The 21,450-nt window shown below is 38.0% G+C and overlaps 2 protein-coding genes across 2 annotated transcripts in view; one reads left to right on the top strand and one right to left on the bottom strand.

Annotated features, from left to right (window-relative positions):
* LOC104480256 (sodium channel protein type 2 subunit alpha-like) overlaps positions 1 to 12,253 on the top strand; it is a 57,887-nt gene extending 45,634 nt beyond the window's left edge. The window contains exons 22-27 of the mRNA XM_086750965.1: positions 3,017 to 3,298; positions 3,844 to 3,897; positions 4,950 to 5,087; positions 6,179 to 6,283; positions 7,348 to 7,618; positions 8,918 to 12,253. Of these exons, the coding sequence (XP_086607091.1) occupies positions 3,017 to 3,298; positions 3,844 to 3,897; positions 4,950 to 5,087; positions 6,179 to 6,283; positions 7,348 to 7,618; positions 8,918 to 10,113 (2,046 nt within the window). The 3' untranslated portion in view covers positions 10,114 to 12,253. The remainder of the gene's footprint in view (positions 1 to 3,016; positions 3,299 to 3,843; positions 3,898 to 4,949; positions 5,088 to 6,178; positions 6,284 to 7,347; positions 7,619 to 8,917) is intronic.
* GALNT3 (polypeptide N-acetylgalactosaminyltransferase 3) overlaps positions 1 to 21,450 on the bottom strand; it is a 167,290-nt gene that overhangs the window by 18,096 nt on the left and 127,744 nt on the right. The gene's annotated exons all lie outside the window — the stretch shown is intronic.

The raw sequence follows: 21,450 nt of genomic DNA on the forward strand, positions 1-21,450 counted from the left end.
TCCTATGGAAAAACCTTTGCCTTATTTAAAGTAATTCATTTCAGGCTTAATGTCTTTAAAGATAGTAGCTCAGGTTGGTGAAGAAATTATTTTGAGAAGATTTTAGGATCTGATACATGGAAAGTGAAGATGTCTGTTCATAACAGTAAATTCATTGGTGTTTAACATCTATGAACTCAAAATACGACAATATAGTATGGTGCAGTGCCTTATTTGCACAGGCACTTAAAGTTGCTTCCAGTGAGCACTATACTTCCTATAAACGAGCAAGAAATTCCATTCTATACATCTAAAATTTTTAATCCACCATACTGTTCTCTAGGATCAAGACTTGTGCCTGCCAAAACTAATAATTGATAGATAACATTGCCCCTAGGGAAAACATGATGTTTCCCCTGCATTTTCCCACCACTACTACTGCTAGGGAAAATACACTTTAATTTGCACTTAGCACTTCATGAAAGTAGCCTCCGGGAGTATAATTAATCTGTCTATGCTCTGTCCCACGCAGTATCACTCACTGCTGTATGGTACTAGGCATACTACTTTTTTTTTTAACCAGTAAACAAAGTCTTTCTAATGCTTTCCCTACTTTCACTTGCTGTCAGGCCTTGCCCTCTTTTCTCACACCCTTACTACCAGTGAAAGCTACGAGGTGTCTGGATCAGTATTTTCAGTGATGCTCAACAGTGTGTTTTGAGTGTCTTCAAGTGATTCGTATTACAGGCTGGTCCTGCTATCACTTCCGGACTCAGACTGAAAATGGAGAAAGTAGGTCAGCTGTAGAAATCCAGCAATTAAAGAAGGAAGAACATGACTGGGCCTGCAGCTGTAGCAGAAAGAGGAACAGAATTCTTGGTGTAATGAGACTGAAAGCTTAAGGACAAATATTTTCACTTCATTAACTATCCCTTTATATCTCAATAATTATTCCTGATGGGTGATATTATTACATTTAAGAAATCTACTTATATTTTTAACTAGAAGAATTGAGATAACTTTAAATAAAAATAAAGTAAAAATAATAACTAATATACATTTGGAAAATATTCCCAAATTGGGAAAAATTATGTCACCATTTATTATTCCAGTCAAACTTTCCACTAAAATCAGTGAGTTCATGGATTTTCAATTGAAACTAATTCAGCATTATTATTAAACTATTCATTTGTTTAGGTCAAACTGCTCCTTACGGCCTTCCACAGTCATGTCATTGACCAAGCTAGGAGTACAGCTCTGTCACCATAGGATAGCACTGTTCAAATAGTCGTAAGAGATTTATCCATTAGTCAGGGAATCCTCTCTGCTTGGCTGCTGAGTGATAAAATGCTATGTTATTTTTGCTTATAGATTTACAATGGGTGTTGCTAAGGACATTTTTAGTATGTGTAAGAAACTATTTTGATTTTTTTTTTAAATTTCCCTATTAGAAATAAACACATTACAACATGTGATTTAAAACTTGTGGCAAAAAAAAGCATGCAAGCTTTGGACTTCATCCACCATTCTGTACTTTTGTAGAGTTACAGAGTAATTTACATTGCAAGGAACCTTGTTTGGTCCAGCTCCTAAATTTACCTTAACAATTTCACTGAAGTCCTATAGGATCTCAAATATTGCCCAAAGTATGTATCACCCCAAAGAGGTATTGTTTTGGCAGGAATGGAGCCCTGAAAGTAAACCAAGTATTTATCTTTTCTTTCAGCCCAAGTACACTGTATGGTATACATGGTGGTGGTTCATCACCTACTCTAACATTCAAAGGTTTTATTTTCTATTCTGTAAAATGGCAAGGAATGAAAAGTGATCTACCCACAGAACTAATTTTACAAGTAATTGATTCTATGGAACCTATTAATTGTAGATATAAATGTAGTGCCAAAATATTTTACAAGCTTAAGCTACATGTTTGTATTTCAAATAGAAACAAATAGCATAGTGTGCTAGAGGATCTGCTGTAGTACCTGCATGTTATAAAATAAATGAATTCTAAATAATCTCATCTATGTAATACCTATTGTCCTCCATTTTTAAAACAAAATATTCATTAGGTTTCTAAGGATCTGATTCAGTTGATTTGGCAGAATAGGCAATGGTGCTCCAGTTATTAAATTTTATATTGTTAGACTTACAAATAGATTTAAAATAGGAGTGAACCTATCTAGCAGTTCATCAATTTCATAATTGAATAAATCATTCTCATTCATAATGGACCTACTTTCTCCCTAATTTTGTTTTCTTTACTATTTTATTTTTATTCTGGCATGTTTTTAATCATCATTCATCATCATACATGAACTCATTTTCATCTTTTTATTTCCTGAAGCCTGATTTTCCCCAAAATTCATTTGGGAATTAAATCAAGTCTCTTCTTTCTTCAAGTCTTATCTGCCACTTGCCTGAATGCTACCAGCTTTTCTGTGTTCAGATACTCAGCTGGTTTCCTGGTTCAGACACGTCTGCTTTTATGATTTTATATATAACCATCCAAATGAATATGCATACATTCCTGAGGTTTTTTTTTTTTAATTTAAAAGAAGTCTTAAAATGACTTTCAATTTAAAATTTGCTCAGTGACATTGATTTGGACTGTTTATCCAGTAAACATGTAATAGAAAAAAGTTTGTTGTGTTTGATGCAATCAGTCATTAGAAATATTATGGATATGGTTTTGCAGACATACATTAAGTAAATATTCTAAAAAGAATTAATAAGTGTTGATTTTTTTTCTGTTTGTTTTATTTTTTAGTTTTACTTGTTTGTTTTTCCTGTTCTTTAAAGCTACCATTTACTACTATTGGTATGTTTTCCCTTCTAATTATGTTTACATTTTATCTTTCCTCTGTACTGCTTTTCTTGTTGTTTTCTTGTTGTTACTCTCAACAATTTAAAAAGTGTAACACAGATGTTACAATTAAAATGGAGTGTTATGCTTAAGAAAGGCTGATGAAGCATTTGTAAGATACTGGTGCCTCTGTTCTGAGACTGTCTGTCTCTGCTTTCATTTCCACTCTAGGTGGTTGTGAATGCCCTCTTAGGAGCCATTCCATCCATTATGAATGTGCTTCTTGTTTGCCTTATATTCTGGCTGATCTTCAGTATCATGGGAGTAAATCTATTTGCTGGAAAATTTTACTACTGTGTTAACACTACAACTGATGAGAGATTTGATATCAGCCAAATCAACAATTATAGTCAATGTGAGGAGCTCATAAAAAACAATGAAACTGCCCGATGGAAGAATGTGAAGGTTAACTTTGATAATGTAGGCCTTGGTTATCTTTCTTTGCTTCAAGTGGTAAGTCACCGCTCCTTAATTTCTATTTCCTTTCTAGATCTCTCTATTGTTTACTTGTAACAGTAAAAAGTAATTTTTCATTGTTTCTTTCATTTATAAATCTTGTCTCTCACTTCTTGGTTTGGAATTATAAAGTGTGGGATAAATCCATGACTCTACAGAAATAATACAAAGCATAAAGGCTCTGCTGACTATGAGAAAAAATACATAATTCAAACCTAATTCACCTTAGCTGCATTGAATCTATATCAAGTACACCTACTTTGCTCATACACAGAAAATAACTTTTATATCAGATATTACTCATAAGTGATAAAAGTTCTTAATAGATGCTCTGTCCTCTATAGTCAAATACTAGAATTTGCTTGCAATTCTTTTGTATGAATAAAACATGCAATAGAAGGCAAGAGTCACCTATTAACATTGTGCTGTGCTGGTTTTTATGATGAGCGATAAATACACTTAGTCTTCAACTCTTAAACAATGTTTCTGACAAGCCATTTTCCAGGAAGAGCATGAGGTAAACACCAGTGTTCTGTTTATAGGCTACATTTAAAGGATGGATGGATATCATGTACGCAGCTGTGGATTCTCGTAATGTAAGTACAGTTCCTTAACTGCATTTGTTTTGACTGTATGAGCTCCTAATTTCAGAAATAACAATAAAAATGAGAGAACAAGGAGTTGTTATGGTTTTGAGATTAAATAAAATGGAAACAATAGGAAAATACAAGAGATGAAAAAAGCAGAGGAGCAGTCCTCCTAAAGGATTCCATGTTCTCTATGGGTGCAGTTGGATCAAAATTCCTCAGTTCTACAGCAGACATAACTATTGCCATGAAATCCCTTTTCCTCCTCCATTATGTGTGTTAAGGCATTATTTACATTTGGAAACAGCCACTGATGCACAGCTTAGAGGTTATTTTTTCTAATGCTGATCTTTTTTAAAAGTTGAGACTTTCACTGTGCCTTGCAAGCTGCCTGACTCCTTTCTTCAGGGAGTTCCTGTTCTCAACTTGGCCTATGCATTTTCTTACCCTTTTGCCTTCCCCTTGCTCCCTTGGTACAAATTGTCCTCTAGTTCCAAGTAGACAACTGAACAAACTGTACTGGTAAAGCTCCAGCTTTTTTGGTAAGCTACACTCACACCAGGAGGTCTGTTGTAGCATAATAAATGTGCATAGCTCTACCAAGAAAATATGCTTACTCTAAACATGGTTTGTATGTCTCTCTTCCATAATCTAGGGCAGTTTTCTAAGTGCCTAAAGCAGTGAAAGCTCCACCAGCTCACATCATAGGTCTCCCAGGAGATATACAGAAAATTCTGCAGCTTTACAAGCTGATGTTTCTGGTTGCCTATAGACTATAGACAGATGGTACTATACTAATTTAAACAAATTGTGTCTTCAGTATTTATTCTACACTCATATAGGCCAGCTACATTTTTTTAAGATTGATTTCCAAGTTAGACAGTAAAGTTCTTTGTCAAGAATGTAACGTCATCTGTTGAAGATCAGCGGGATGGATATGTGGGAACTTGACCGTAAGATGCAAAGATCAGAATGATGGAGCCCTAAATTCTCTCCAGCAGATATTTGATTCTGTGCTTACAGTTAAACTAAAGCTTAGTTTCTATGCCTTTTTTTTGCAGGTTTTGGATCAGCCTAAGTATGAAGATAACCTCTATATGTATCTTTATTTTGTCATCTTTATAATCTTTGGATCATTCTTTACCTTGAACCTTTTCATTGGTGTCATCATAGACAATTTCAACCAGCAGAAAAAGAAGATAAGTATTTCATCATTATTCTGAAAAGAGAGCTAAAAAAAGGCTTCTTTTTGGTCCACACACAATAACTTTATTCATAAAATATTGTTTTTTCATTTTATGATAAATTAATATGTGTTCTTCATATTAAATACATTAAATTACTAAAGCTTATGATCTGGCTTGATGAGGGTTTGATGGGCAAGTGACAACGTATGTCTGTCCATGGTTAGTGAAATACCTCATGTCATCTTTGGAAAGACACGGATTTGGGGCTGAAGTCTATAAGAGACTCCTAAAAATACTAAGCATTGAAATAGCTAAATGTAGCTATAAAAACTCTTAACTTCATGTCTCAGAGCTCAGCAGTGTAGATTTCTGGACTCTAATAATAAACATTTTATTATCTTTCTTTGTACTCTCTTTAGTCTTTGTATTTTGTCAACACTGTTTCAAAAGTGTTCCAGCTGTAGAACTTAACTAAAGTATCTGACTACACAAAGTGTTATTGGAGTGGTGGGAGTGTGTTGGATCCATGTGCTGACGTGGGTTGAGATGGAGAGAAATGGGCTTTTTTTCCTACTCATTCCACATAGTAGTTCCAGGATCTCCTCCTTCAAGTCTTGCCCCATTGGAGGGAGAAGAGGTCATGAAATATGACCATCTGGATACCTTCTAATTCTCCTTTGGTATCATAGATGTCAGTTCTGAAATTTTGTCAAAATTTACTCTAGAGGAAAAACAAGAGAAGGGGATAGGAATATTTTATTGGTTTGTGCCTCTGCAATAACTGATGGAATTTAGTAGAACAAAGGAAAAACACCTCTCCTTCCTCTGTACCTCCCCTCTCTCCAATTAAAAGCAGAGGTCTCCCACAAACAATGCAAGTTCAAGAGCCTCTCAAAAAACCATCCTAAACTTTGAGAGTGGAATATGTAAAGCAATTCTACTGTTACTGGAGTAATAATGATAAAAGGGGATTTTTATGTCTGTCCTAACTGTTCCCACAGATGATAATGTGAACAGGAGTGAGTATTACTGTTCAGTATCTTTGTTTATAAGTAATCAATAGAGATATGTGATTGTAACCAGTTTTTGTCTTTTTGTTTTACTTTGGAGGTCAAGACATTTTTATGACAGAAGAACAGAAGAAATACTACAATGCAATGAAAAAATTGGGTTCAAAGAAACCACAAAAGCCTATACCTCGACCAGCAGTAAGAATAAAAATATTCTTGTTATTTTTACATTTATTTAAAAATGGGATTGTTTCAGTTATGCCTTACGCCATATTAAGTTGTAAGCTAAGAAACCAAGTGATATAAGAAAAACCTTATTCATCTGAAATCAAGTTTGTTTTTTTTTCTTTTTTGTAGTCTGAATATGGAAGACTCTTCCCTTTCCTTTTTTCCCCCCTCGTTTTCTCTCTGCTGATGGCAATAACATTTTATGTGGCATTCTTTCGAAACACTAGTTTGACTAGAACAAATAACTGTGGCAGTGTATTGGTCAAATGACGTGAAAGCCTTAGGGCACAGGTTTTTTCAGTCATTGAGGAAAACTCTGAAACTGCTGTGTGGGGGCAAGTTAACTGTGTCATTGCCTGAAAGAAAGTCCTTTTGCCCCTCACACTCCTGTTGTAGAATCCATACAATGGTTTGCTCTCCTGGGTCGGGCTACCCTAGCACTATAGAGCAGGGTTTGGCTGGGGCAGAGCGCAATTCCAGCTCTGCAGTTCTACTTTAGACTGTGGAACCTGCTCAGTGGCCAGTCCAGTCATCAGAAAATTCTCTATAGCTGAAAAATGAAAGGTACTGTTTTATAGGTTATTTTGGTGGCATAAAGAGCACTGAACTTGGGGCTTGAAAACTTTATCAATTTTCTGGCAAATAAACTGCTATTAATTCTCAGCCTGCTGACATCCTCTCACCCCCCCAACCCAAAAATTTTTCAAATTTTGCCAGGCTAAGTATTCAGTTAATAGTCTGTGTCACAAAAGGTTACAGTGAACCGGTTCAGAGTGGCAAAGTTTCCTTTTCCACTTTTAAAAAAATGCACCATGCGCATTTTGAAATTATCTCTTTAATGTTTATAAACATAGTAGTTGCATTTCTGTTTAACCTGTGTTAACATGTACAAACTGGAAAACTAATGCGAATGGAGGACTTCATGGAAGACATGAAATCTCCTTCATACTAGATGTAAATAATTTGTAGCAATTTTGAAAAATAAATTTTACCCAATGCATATTTTAATCAATCTTATTTTTTCCCCTCCACAGAACAAATTCCAAGGCATGGTCTTTGATTTTGTAACAAAACAAGCATTTGATATCAGTATCATGATACTTATCTGCCTTAACATGGTCACAATGATGGTAGAAACAGATGATCAGAGTGAAGACATGGAAAACATTTTATATTGGATCAACCTGGTATTTATTGTACTTTTCACTGGAGAGTGTGTCCTGAAATTGATCTCACTTCGCCATTACTACTTCACTATAGGCTGGAATATTTTTGATTTTGTGGTTGTCATTCTCTCCATAGTAGGTAAGAACAATTATTTCTTCTGAAATGGCTAATTCTGTGGAAACAGAAATATTTTTGGCATGTAAAGTCTATTTATATTTTGGTTCAACATTGTCATTAGAAAGTCTGACCACAACTTTTCTTTATTCTGATTCCATATTATCCATAAAATAACTGAACAGTACGGTAAGAATTTTTCTTAGCAAGAGGCTTCATACACTCTCACTTTTCTATTAGTTGAAATTAGATCATTATTCTGAATTCAGTAGAAATTCCTCAGCATAGAAACAAACCTATACATGAAAGGCAATTTGTATATAAACTAACAGTGGCAGCTGCAGGAAAGGAGTCCATCAATCTAAAATCCAAGAGCAAAATCTGTGTGGGACTGTTGTTAGGCTAGCATGCAAACACCTCAGACAGCAGGGTAAAACCCTCAGCTTACTTCAGTTTTGTCTGATCCTGGGAGGTTTTATGCCTGAGGCAGAGTGAGCAACCGGAGAAGCAGAGCTGAAGCAGATGTAGTAATAAATACATGGCTTCATTAATCTTTGCTTTATCTAGAGTACAAAACCTGAAAGAACTTGAGTAATAATTCTGTCATTTTAACTTGTCAGAACTCCTTAGTATGCAAATTGTTTTTTCCATTTTTGTATGGAAATAGGATGCAGTTATTTTTCTGCCTTGAGGCACATAATACAATGCTCAATTCTTCTACTCTTCAGTGAGTCCTAAGATGCCTTTTTATTATCAGTTTGTTTATGTTTGGAATTGCTGTGTCATTAATACTAAACTTCTGGTCATGTTATTTCATGTGTGATTAAGGAGCTGCAGTTCTCTTCAAACATACATATTTTTTTTTAATACCATAACTTGGTTACGTGGCATTTTAATACTACTATAAATATTATCTTTCTCCAGATTAACTGAGATTGTTTTTGTTATAGTTAAACAGAAAGCTATTCTTTTGTGTAAGCATTTGCTAGAATACATACATAGTTATCAGTTTTTCCTAAAAAAGATTGATGTTGTGTGTTTGTGTGTCTGTTTGCATATGTGGTCATACAATCAATACTTTAGAAATGTCATTGGTGCAGTTTTTCATTATCCTGCAAATTACTTCAGAACTTCTATTGGGATTGATGGGTTTCCAAAGCATCCTGAACTGTAAAGGTTTTGTAAAAACAACTGAATGGCTAATATCTAAAATGTCTTCAAATAGCCTATTCTTCTTCAAGTTCTACAGTGTTTGTAGGATATATCTTTAGCAGTGGTTCTTAAAGGTAATAATATTTACTAATTTAACTTGTTTTTCAACAGGCATGTTCTTAGCTGAGATGATAGAGAAATATTTTGTGTCCCCCACACTATTCAGAGTCATTCGACTCGCCAGAATCGGTCGCATCCTGCGTCTCATTAAAGGCGCTAAGGGAATCCGCACTCTGCTTTTTGCTTTGATGATGTCTCTTCCTGCTTTGTTCAACATTGGTCTGCTGCTGTTCCTGGTCATGTTTATCTATGCGATATTTGGCATGTCCAACTTTGCCTATGTTAAGAGGGAAGTTGGGATTGATGACATGTTCAACTTTGAAACCTTTGGCAACAGCATGATCTGCCTATTTCAAATTACCACATCTGCTGGCTGGGATGGTTTGCTAGCCCCGATTCTTAACAGTGGGGAGCCAGACTGCGACCCCCATAAAGATCATCCGGGGAGCTCTGTGAAAGGCGACTGCGGCAACCCTTCCGTTGGGATTTTCTTCTTTGTCAGCTATATTATCATATCGTTTCTGGTAGTGGTGAACATGTACATTGCTGTGATTTTGGAGAATTTCAGTGTTGCTACTGAAGAAAGCGCTGAACCCTTAAGCGAGGATGACTTTGAGATGTTCTATGAAGTCTGGGAGAAGTTTGATCCCGATGCAACACAATTCATAGAGTTCAGTAAGCTATCAGATTTTGCAGCTTCATTAGATCCTCCTCTTCTTATAGCAAAACCAAACAAAGTCCAGCTAATAGCAATGGATCTGCCCATGGTAAGCGGTGACAGAATTCACTGCCTTGACATCTTGTTTGCTTTCACAAAGCGTGTGTTGGGGGAAAGCGGGGAGATGGATGCCCTCAGAATACAGATGGAAGATCGGTTTATGGCAGCCAATCCTTCTAAAGTCTCCTATGAACCAATTACAACCACATTAAAACGGAAACAGGAGGAGGTATCTGCTGTCATTATTCAGCGTGCTTTCAGACGTCACCTTTTAAGGCAAAAAGTCAAAAAAGTTTCATGTATATTTAATCAGGATAAAGGTAAAGAAGAGGATGACTTGCCCATGAAAGAAGATATGATTATGGATAAACTAAATGAGAACTCTACTCCAGAAAAAACAGATATGACCCCATCCACAACTTCCCCACCATCCTATGATAGTGTAACAAAGCCAGACAAGGATAAATATGAAAAAGACAAATCAGAAAAAGAAGATAAAGGTAAAGACAGCAGGGAAAGTAAAAAGTAACACAGAATTCTGTTTGTGATAAACTGTTTACAGCCTGAGAAAGTATGTGTTGTGTCAACAGGACTCCTGTAGGAGGTACATGCCAAACTGACAGTTTTTACATATATAAATATATATATAATTATATATATATAAAAGGTCAGTGCCTATAACAAGACAGTGACCCCTCGTCGTCAAACTGCAACTCTGTAAAACAGGGTAACATCTTGACAGGAGGTTGTTGTTTTTATTACCAGCTGACACTGCTGAAGAGAAGATAAAATGGCCAATCAGACTGTAGGGACTAGGTGAAAAAAAAGGTGCGAACCTATGAATCTCTGTGTTTAACATGAAACACGCAGTACAAAAATTGTATCCACTGTTTGCATTTCAACAGCCACATTTGCCATATTTTTACAAAAATCAGTGTTGGTGAACTTATCATTTTTTAATTCACAGGTTGTTTACTATTATATGTGACTATTTTTGTAAATGGGTTTTATGTTGGGGAAGGGGGTACGAGAACCAGGTGTTCTACTCTCGGATTCTCTATAATGTACAGACAGAAGTGATTTGCATGAAGGCATGCTGCACTTGTAGTTCATGCATGGAAAAACATGACGTCGCACAAAGCAGCAGAGTCTGACTACTTCCATGTTTCAGGGTGGCTCTATATTTTGAGGTGCTTAATAACAGTATCCATCTAGTATCTCATCCAGACAAATCTTAATGTGCCTGTAAAGTTCCATAGAGTCTACAATAATAGAACAGATGTTTTATTTTTTCATAAGTCATTTAACTGTAGTTGAACGAACTCTGCATAAAAAAAATTACTGAGGGACATAGAGTCCATTTTTAAGTATTCTTCTGTAGAAAACTGCTTACCTGAACTTGGGAAACTGAATTTACCAAACCCCCACAAAACTTAAGGATTATGAAGTTTTTCTGCTTCACCCTGCAGTATCGTTTAGCCATCTTCTGCTCTCAGCAAGGTTGACATTGTATGTGTTGATTAAAAAAGTACCGTCTATGTAAATAGTTATTTTATCCCGTGGTGCATGTTTGAGCAAACAAATAATGACCTGTGCACAATATTTATTGCATCAAATATGTACCACAGTAAGTGTAGTTTGCAAGCTTTCAACAGCTGATATGAAGTATTCTGTACCATTATAGATAGTTTGGAAGCTATCACTGATGCATGTTTATCTTGCCTTTGCTGCTGTAATTTTACTCCTTCCACTGTTAAAAGTCTAATATGGGAAGCCATATCTCAGTGGTTAAGTGAAACAGATTGTTCAATCGGTCATCCTTCTTTCATGACATCAAGCAATAGTTTGCAGCTATTTAAGAGCTTCTTGCTTTGCATTCTGAAATTTTAAGTGACTACTGTACGGTGTATAGTCAGACTGTACAGGATATGTTGCAAACTGCTTAATCTGTTGAAAAACACATGGATAGAATTTTCTAAGAAAATATAAATATTGTAAAAAATACCATTTTATTTTATTTTTCAGCATTTTGTACATAAAATAAGAAATAAGAACTATCTTCAGGTTGCTGTCACTGTCACTTTTGTTACTTTATATCCATAGCACTTTTTAATTCAAGAACTTCACAAAATAAGAAACAAAGGAAAGAATGGGGTAGCTTTAGGTTTCTGCTTTTTTATTAGTACTGTATTTTTGCACACATTTTAATGTGAAATAAGTTTCAAACTGAGTCCAAAATGCACTTGCTTCCAAATAGATATAACTTGTTATTGAAATGTGGTGGGGAAGATTTGTTTAAAATTGTAGCACTGCCTGCATCAGAAGTTTCAAGGTAGTCTTTTTATTCATGAAATCTTTACCAGTGTTTGTTTACATAGACTATTCTTATTCTTGTTGATTCATGCTGCACTAGAACTGTTCTAAATATAATATGGGATCCACAATGTTTTTTTTTTTCCACAGGAATTAAATAGCAAACTTGTATAATTGATCACATCGGGACATTTTGTGTTTCTTACACAAAGAAAAATTCGATGTTGACTCCTCCTTTTACAAAAATATTGACTTGTGTGTCGGTGAACTGCATGCAGGAAAATGCTATTACCATAAAGAACAGTAAACCACATTACAGTTGAGCCAAAAGAATAAAGATTTCATTTTTTATTGTATTTAATTGTTCTGTCTTTGTTTTAATCACTAAAAAGTATTGGCTATCAAGAGGTGCAATAAAAATAAAATATGAATATATAAAATGTTAGAAATAAGGAGTAGTGATTAAAACTCAATATAATAGAGTTACGAAAAGTAAAAAAAAAATTGAAAGATCTTTAATACAATTTGCACTTACACTCTTCAGGGTATTAATCCTATTTAAAACTATTCTATAGTAGGATAATGTTTATGTGTGCATGATACTTAAACCGCTTTTTCATGTCAGGTATTCTGAGACAACTAGAAAAACAGATATTAAAGAAACTATCTAGCTATCAAGGCTGCAAACCAGTATGTATAATTTCAATGCTATTTTACATTTGAAGTGAAGAATTATCTTTGTCTTATGTTTGCTACAGAATTTGTAAAATATAATTTATTATTTTGCTTTAAGACATGATGGGTAGAAGTCAGCAAAAACTTCGCTGGAAGTTTTGGTAAAGCGTCAAATTTGTAGGGTTTTTTTTTTAATCTTAGGGTGCTGAATGCAATTATAATGTGAAAAATACTAGAATTGTAAACTTCTGTGGTGAATTTAGACTGTATTTTTCACTGTCAGGGAGCTGGCATACACATCGAGTGATGGGTACCTGCCCATGGAAGGGCTGATACCACAATAGAGAAGGTAGGTGCAGAACAGGAATTGCAAGAGTGGTGGTAGTGGAACTGAGAAGAATTTAGAATTTGGGGGGAAATTATATAAATAAGTATTTATTGTGTCAGTCTTGTCATGCAAATGACCTACTCTATCTCTACTTTACAGAATCCCTCATGAGTTGCTTGGAAAGTATGTTGGAAAAATGCCTGGTCTCAAAGTATTTCTTTTTCCCCTAGCAGGGCTTCCTATACTTCGACACACAAAGCAGTTTCCTGAAAAGAAATTGTCGTTAGGCTTTCTTTTGGCTATAACATATGACTATCTCAATGCATTGAAATAAGATTTCATTTACATTGTTGCAAAGCCATCTCTAATCCTCTAAAACATGTTAAAATTGGCTCTGAATAAAATGGCATTTGCGATACTGAAAGCAGTAGAGCCAAATTTTTAGGTAGCGATCACATTTGAGTGCTATTTCTAAGAAATTTCCTTGAAGAAATTGTTGTAAAGCAATGCCTTGAAGGTAGGATACACTGTACACATCAAAAGCTAAGGAAAGCATGCACGAAGTCCAATAATCACATATATATGTGCAGACATATATCTCTGCAGAGGATCAGGAAAGCTAGACCTACCCAATCATGTAGGTGATGTTTAAGTCCTAACTTTGGGTGTGGACCCTGGAGAGACACTTTCAAATGGGAGCCATAGGATGGTGCCCTTCATCTCTTCTCCCAGGAATTTTCAACTATGAACTCTCTGTTGAGATTGTTTACTCTGAAAAAAGAGTATTGCTATACTAATGTAGCAAGCTCTTAGGCTGCAGTTGCATTTTTTATCTCTGCTTATGAAAGAACAGTTGTCAGCCTGTAGTCCAGGATAGGCAGAGATGAGAGAATCTGACTTTCTGGAATTGAAGGACCAACATTATGGCCGTTTCGTTGGTTTTGTGAAGGGAAAGGTATTAAAGAAAACACAGATATATAATGCTATATTTATATCAATTAGAGCATGCAGAAAATAATCAGTATGGTTCTTGCAGGGATTTATACTTAAAAGAAGACCAGTACAAATTAAAAAAATTAAGACAAGCAGGTATATTTTCCTTAGGTTTCCCCCCCCCCCCCCTTTTCTTTTACATATCGGTAGATTTACTAAAAACACCTGCTAACACACTGAAAACCAGTTACGCACTGGTTTTCACCACGGCAACCTCCTGCGTTTTACCCACGCGGTTACAGAGGGGCCCCCGCGGCCACGGGGCCGGACAGAGGAACGCGAGAAACGCGGTTCCACGCAGCCACACCGGCCCTTCCCTGCCCGCTGTTCCTGTGAGGCTGGGTCTCCCCGGGCCCCCTCCCCGGCGAGGCGAGCGGCACAAAGCGGGCGCTCGCCGCTCGCCTCCCCCGGACCGCAGCTCCCGGGCTTTGGCACAACGTCGCCGCCCGGCCCGGCCCGGCCCTGCCCTCCGCTCGGGAGCGAGGGATGGAGCGGCGGGCGGGTAGCGAGCGCCCACGCCGAGCCCAGCGGCCGCCGGGGAGGTGCGCGGGGAAGGGCGGAGTGGCTGCGGCTGCGGGCGTGGCGTGCCAGGCGCGCTCCGCCGGCTGCTGGTGCTGCGGGAGGCGGCGGGGGGGGGGTGCGCGCGGCGCGGGTGGGGAAGGCGGCGCGCGGCGGCCCCGGCCCAACGGCTGGCGAGGGCGGCGCGGGGGGCGGCAGCGGCCTGCGGGAGCCGCTGGCTGTCACCGGCCCCGGAGCTCGGGAGGAGCCGTTTGCAGGGGCCGGCGGTGGCGGTGAAGAGCTGGGGGCCGAGCGTTCCCGCTACTTGCGTTGTCCGTGAGGGCCGGCGTAGGGACCGATCAGCCGGGCGGCGGCAGGATTAGCGGAAGCACCGGTTTTTCAGGTGAGGACTCGCAAGCGCGTTGGGTGTTTCTAACCGCAGAGGAGGCTGCGGAGCAAAGGTGCACACGTTGTGAGCCCGGGAGCGGGGGGTTTCTTAGTGAGGAAGAGAACAAGCTCCAGTGGTACGTGGGTTTGTAAGTTACCCAGGGAGAGCAGCTGTCTGCAAATTAAAGATTTACTGGATCCTTGCCCATAAAGCTGCCCGTCCTGGTGTTTGTGACACCTGAGGCCTACAGGGCTGAGGCCAGGTGGCCTGCAGTACGCCTTTAGGGCTCTGTGGGCTTTAGCTCTTTGCAGGTGCTCCAGCACCTTTGCTCCCAGGTGCGCCAAGCAGCCCCGAGCCCCTTGGTGGCAGAGGGTCTGCCATGGGGTACCGGCCCGGGGAGCGGGAGTGCTGGCGTGCAGGTGGGTGTCCAAGCCAGCCCACCTCGCTGCGCAGGTGGTGGCTGAGCGGTGTGAGGGCAGCCGGTGATAGCCGGCGTAGCCACAGCTGTCCGCTGGGATAGCGGAACACGTGGGAAACGTTTAATGGGGTTTCTGTGTACACTGTGGTTCTGGATAAATCCTGTGCTGCTGCAAGACTGGGCTGGTCCTGTGTCAGAAACAGTGTTCTGAATCTGCTTAGCACAGCAAACTCTGGAGCAACAGATACACCAGTTCCTGTTTTTCTGGAAACCCCTTCTGGTCTTAGTAGACAGGAAAGACAGGCTGCTGGACAGCGGCTGGCACAGACTGGTAGAGCTAAAGAATAAACAGGTTGCTTCAGGATGAATGATGTGCTCAGTTTCCCATGTTCTTTCACTTATACCAGTGAATTGTACCCAGCTGATTTTGCAGTGTTCTGAATAAGGGTGTGTTTTACTGGGGGAAGATTTGTTAGCGAAACTCCACCACAAAGGATTGCACATCCGCATTTGTTGCCTTTGTTTCATCAGTGTGCAAACTGGAGGTGTGGAAATAATAAAGCTCTAACAAGTTTGTGAATTTTAATACCTTTATTCTGGGAAGTGGTAAAGTAAATAAAGACACAAGGATGAAGATGCTAGAGTGGCATACCCTCAGGTGACTCCAGGATGATTTTTGTGCTGTTTAGTCTCCTCAGAGGAATGGAAGCTGTAGTAATTGTGATCTGTAAAATACTGCTTTTAAAAATTGACTGTAAGGAAAGGTCTGCCCTTTCTGTATGCCTGTTCTTAACTGCGGCTTTTGTTTTAATACATTATTTCTATGTTTATTGGATGAAGCATAGTTCAGGCTAGCCCAGCAACTTACCTCGCTAGTTGAGAAGTCATTAAAAATCTCATCTATCATTTTTTTTTTAAGGTAGAGAATGCAATAAAGAGCAGGAAAACCAGAGAACTTATAGCGATTGCTTCTATTTATCTTTGTGGCTAAGCATCCTTTTTATAAAAAAAATTCTTAGATATCTTACATGGAACTCTTTAGATCTATCTAGCTTTTACCATGAAATAAACAAACTTTCTGCAGCATGTGGTGTGAGTTTGGTTGAACCTAGAGAAATCTATTTGCAATTCGAGTTAGATAGTCTCAGATTTCTGAAATATAAAGCACTTGAATGTAGGCTGGCTTCTTCACTCTGTGGGGACCCTTACTTGCATAACAGGCTGACAAGTCTTTGCACCATGCAATGCTACATTACTGTGACTTTATCGGTTTTGTGTCTTGTACCTTACTGTTTAGATTTTGGATTCTATCAGGTTGTTCTAATGACAATTTCAAATTATTTCCTGCCTTTGTGATTGCATAGCAATGGCTAGAGGGGCAAATAAGCAATAAGCAAATGCAGGAGGTTGTAATTGTGTTGTTACAACACACATCCACTATTGTAAATTGTTGTACTTTGGAAACAAATGGCCTTGTAGAGAGGCTACAGATCAGAACACAGCCTGGTTTGGTATTTGTCACACTCATAGTACAGTGGTAGAAGTAGCAGCTCACTTCAATCAGTGGCAGATGTTCCAGCACTAATGTAATACACTGATTATTTGTTTAGTGGAGAGGGGTGTGAATGGGGCTGAACTGTGGTTTGATTTCTTTTCTAAACAGCTGAATAGAAATAGAGGAATCTTCTACAGGTGTTGAGGGTGACTAATTTGGAGAAACAATGAAACAGAGGAGTAGGAGAGCTGGACATTCCTGGCAGCAAAGATGTCTGCCTAAGGTTTGTATGAATCTGAGAAATGCAGAGTATTCGTATTACTGAAATAACAACTCATCAAATAAATGCAGTGTTAAGTGAAGGACTGATATATGCAGCTAAAATGATCTAGAAGGTTACATATTTTCTTTTGGTTTTTACTGTTTGTAGTATACCTTGTTGTATTATATTACTTTCTTACTGCACAGCCTCTTTTCCTCACCAGTCACCTCTGAGGAAAAGATACTTTTTTTTTGCTGATTCTAAAAACTTGTTAAATGAATAATGCCACACTATTATGAATACAAAATTTGACTTTTGAAAGTATTGTGCATCTAAATGTTTTGCTTTGTTGTTGTAAATTGCTTGACTTCTTGAGCCCAATTTAAATACATTTGCAGTTCTTCAAAGCCATAATAAAGATGCGGGCATCCTTCCTCCCTCTCCTCTCTCATCATCTTATGTACTATACGGCTTTGACAGGTAAAAAGAAAAGCCTGTTGCATTTCCCAGGTAAGTACACTCTCCATTGGAAGCGCCTTCCATTACTCTGAATATCCTCAGTTATTTGATGATGTATCCAAGCATTTCACAAGATCTGTGCAGTTCCGTGCCAGGGTGTGCAGGCTAGGTCAAAAAGGAGAGTGGTCATGGCCCGCTTGTAGGTACCTGCCCTAATCTGCAGGGGAGGGGTATGAAATGAAGAGTTAATCAAAACTAACTAGTTTTAGTGGTACTATGTTCTATATAATGTGCTGTCTGATAAGCAAGTGTTGTTAAAACAGATAGAAAATAATGTATTTTAGAACAAATAAAAAATAACATATTTAAGAACAGATTAAAAAGAATGTATTTCCTAATTAACGGTGCAGCAAAGCCTTCTGGAACCATGAACCAGTCTGCCTATAAGACTAGTACTTAGTTTCCAAGGTTTCTTTTACACATAGTTTGTCATAATCTTAAGTAGTTACAATGTATAAAAATGTATTTTATTAAAATAAAAATGTATTAAAATATATATATTGAGACTGCTTTGACATGCAGAAGGAATTTTGCAGATACTGTTCTACAAAACTGTTTTCTCTAGAGTTCTTCCCAACTTCGTTGTTGTGTTACAGATCAGCATATGGCCTAGAGGTCACATCATTTTAACAGCATTTCTATGTAGTACTTTTCATTGCAGTGTTCTTGAGACATGTTATATCATATAGATGTTTGACATGAAAATAAATTTAGCACCTCTGTAAGATTATAATGGGGTGCTGAAAAAAGTATGTTTGATAGTATGAATTCCATGTTATTCCATGGATCCTTTGATCCGTGTGTTGGGCTTTTTTATTCACGCTGTTGGGAACTGTGGGAATTGCATGATGCTAGGTTTGACACTGATTTTTCACTTTGCTTTGAAGTGCCAACAGCTTTCTCAAAAGGCATGATATTCTATTTTAGCAATCAAATGTTACTTTTTTTTACCTGGTGAGAACACAGATACAAAGGGCAAATTGGATGTATAATTAACCTTGAAATATTGTTTCAAACAATTGCATTATAAATCTTTTTTTTTTTATACAGTCTGTCTTAGACCATACACATTGCCTTTTTTTTTGTTGTAATTTTTTTTTTAGGTCTGTTTATTGTCCTATGTGTAGATGGACTGAGCAATGTAAATCACTAGTGCACACTTTGTACCAAGTGTGTCTGGAAAAGACATATACACAAGTTCTTATTCTTGCATTGTTTACAGTACATCTTAAACACTAAGTTGCTTACCTTATATTGTATAAACAATATATGAGCAGATTTTGGTGCAAACTTACAAAATATTTGTGGCAGGAGAGGTTGGAAGTAAGAATTGAGGGAGCATTTCCTTTTGAGGTTGAAAATATCCAAGCATTTTTTATATGAAAACTTGGTCTACTGGTAATTTCCCAGCAGACATGTTTCTGTTACAGCCTTGCGATGTCATGACTGGCTTTTTTTGCAGTTCCCATGGCAACAAGGATTTTTGATCTGCAAAGCAGAATACTGTGTATGGTTTGAGGGGGTATAAATTTTCTTTATCACAGAAGAAATTTTGATCCATGAAAGCCACTCAGGCACCCTGCTGTCTCCCCATCCCATCCCTCCCCTTAATAATCTGTATTTTGCTCATAAGATCACATGTAAATGTGAATTCCTACTTGACAAGAATACAGTTACCTGTTCTAATTTTTGACATAGTATAAGAGATGGTGGAACATTTGTAAAGGCTTACTGGAGCATGGAAAACATGTCATCTTCCAGGTGGAGCCTTGACAAACAGGAGGCCATTGTATATGCATATAAATTTGTATGTGTGTATACTTGTGAACATTGTATATACATATAAAAAGTAATGAGAGCTGAAGTTGCTCAGGTTTTCATTGGCTTTTGCTAGTGTTTACTTTAGCTTGGACTTGTTTCAAAGATGCATTCATAAAATATTTACTTTTGAAATGGACTTACAGATTTTAACTAAAGAATCTAAAAATACTGTACCCGATTCACAAACTAAAATTTGTTAACAGTGGGAATAATCTTGTGTGGTTTTGTATGTGTGTCTATCCCTCACCTTCTCAGATGAATACATGACGGGTATGGGATGTTTGGGATGTATCCTGAAGCAATAGTTGTAGGAGAAGCCTTGATAGAGTAACTAGGCTTAGGGCATGGGTCACTTTTTCTAAACTAGATAGGTTTTCTGTGTTGTTGTTTTTCTTTTTGAGCACTTGTTCCAAAAAAAAGAGGCCAATTCAGATTTGTTGAGTTCCCTCCACACCCCCCTCATTAGTTTCAAGTTTGGTGGCTTGTGATTGGTTGGTTATGGTTTTGGTTTTTTTTCCATAACTTGTGAAAAAGAAAATGGGAATGAATGAAACAAACAGCATAGGTAAACCAGGCAATTACTGTTTATATCATAAAATCCTCTAAATATAGAACTAAGAAAGATATCTTCATGACATCTGAAAGGCAGTTTACCTTCCAAATTTGTTTTTAAACCATTTCTAAAGTCTGCTGCCAGTGACCTGCTGGTCTTCATCTGATTGGGGCTTGGAGACCTCTGTCTCTCCTGCCATTGTCACCACACACACATAGGATTATTATTATGGAATCATGAAAATGAAAAAACACCGCAGTGGTCTCTGCAATTGAAACCACTCCTACCAAGACGTGAATACCCTGGATGCATTGAAGTGTGTGACACTATCATTTTTTTCAAGTGAAGCTAGAAGTTCTGAAATGACTGGTTGTTTTTTGGTGTGGTTTTTTTTTTTTTTTGTTCCCCCCTCCCCCCGTCTTCTATCTTCCCCCCCACAATGGCCTTCTAGGAGATGGATTGAACATGATAGGTGCCTGTAGTTTAGATCTCTGTGTCATCCTTCTCATGAGGAACAGCTTTCAAGTCAGTGCTAATGTTGGAAAAAAGCTTATAGCCTGCAGTAGTGTGTCATTCAGAATTCTGTATGTGATTCTGGAGCATCCATATGTTTGGGAATTCAAGAATGTCAGAGTATGAAAATTAGAATTTTGAACATGAGTGTGCAAAGATTTACGGCGACTGATAGCATCTGGCACTGCATTACATACCCCCTCCTCCCTCGCCTCCCAACACAACCTCAACCCATTTGTAAAAGCTTGAAGTTTTATTTTCATCTTTGGTTTTTTGGCTTTGATTGTAATACTAGGCAGTGCAAATTATTTCACTGAATAATTTGTCCAGTGCACCCTGAAAATTCAAGAGACAGGATGGTTGCTAGCTTGGGCTTTATGCTTGAGAAATGTGTAAAGTTCAGGAGAAGGATCCCTTAAATGCAATTAAAGAATAAGAAGAGTTGCGAGGTGCAGTGTCAGGTATTTTCCATTCTGTATGGAGAGGATGTGGGGCTGGTGATTGTGCGTGACGCTGGATGAATAGGTCGAACAGCTAGCTTCTGCATCTCTGTTGAAATTCATTAGGAGGAATGACAATGCGATAGCATAATCACTGACCGCAGATTGTTCTCAGCTATAAATCCTCTGGTTGCAGTCTCCACTGTTCCTCAGCATGTGCTGTTCATGTTTAAGGGCTTTTCAGATCATCTCCATCACCATCTGCTACATAATGGAAACAAAACAATTGTGCTGTGTGTGGAGCCAGCTGACTCCCTGAGAGGAGATGGAGGTTTGCAAAATACATCTTGTCTCTAACAACTTGTTTGTGTGGTTGGTCTCATTGACATGCTGTGCACTAGTCACTATGCTGTCATTATGGATGAAAAATAAAACGAGGTAGTGATTCATTTACAGGGACATACACGTTTTTCGAGTAGGTCAGATATTACATACTGTATGTGTGTTCTCATGCTTGTGTACAAGAAATACTGCACGTCCTAATGCCTCTCTAATTAGAAGGGAAACATAGCCCATATGTGAAACATCTTGTCAGCATGAATATATTGGTAACATTTGTCCTGCATGGGCAATGAGAAGGTAAGCAACGG

This window comes from Chlamydotis macqueenii, chromosome 6 (genome assembly GCF_036417535.1).
Source record: "Chlamydotis macqueenii isolate bChlMac1 chromosome 6, bChlMac1.mat, whole genome shotgun sequence".
Taxonomy (NCBI): Eukaryota; Metazoa; Chordata; class Aves; order Otidiformes; family Otididae; genus Chlamydotis; species Chlamydotis macqueenii.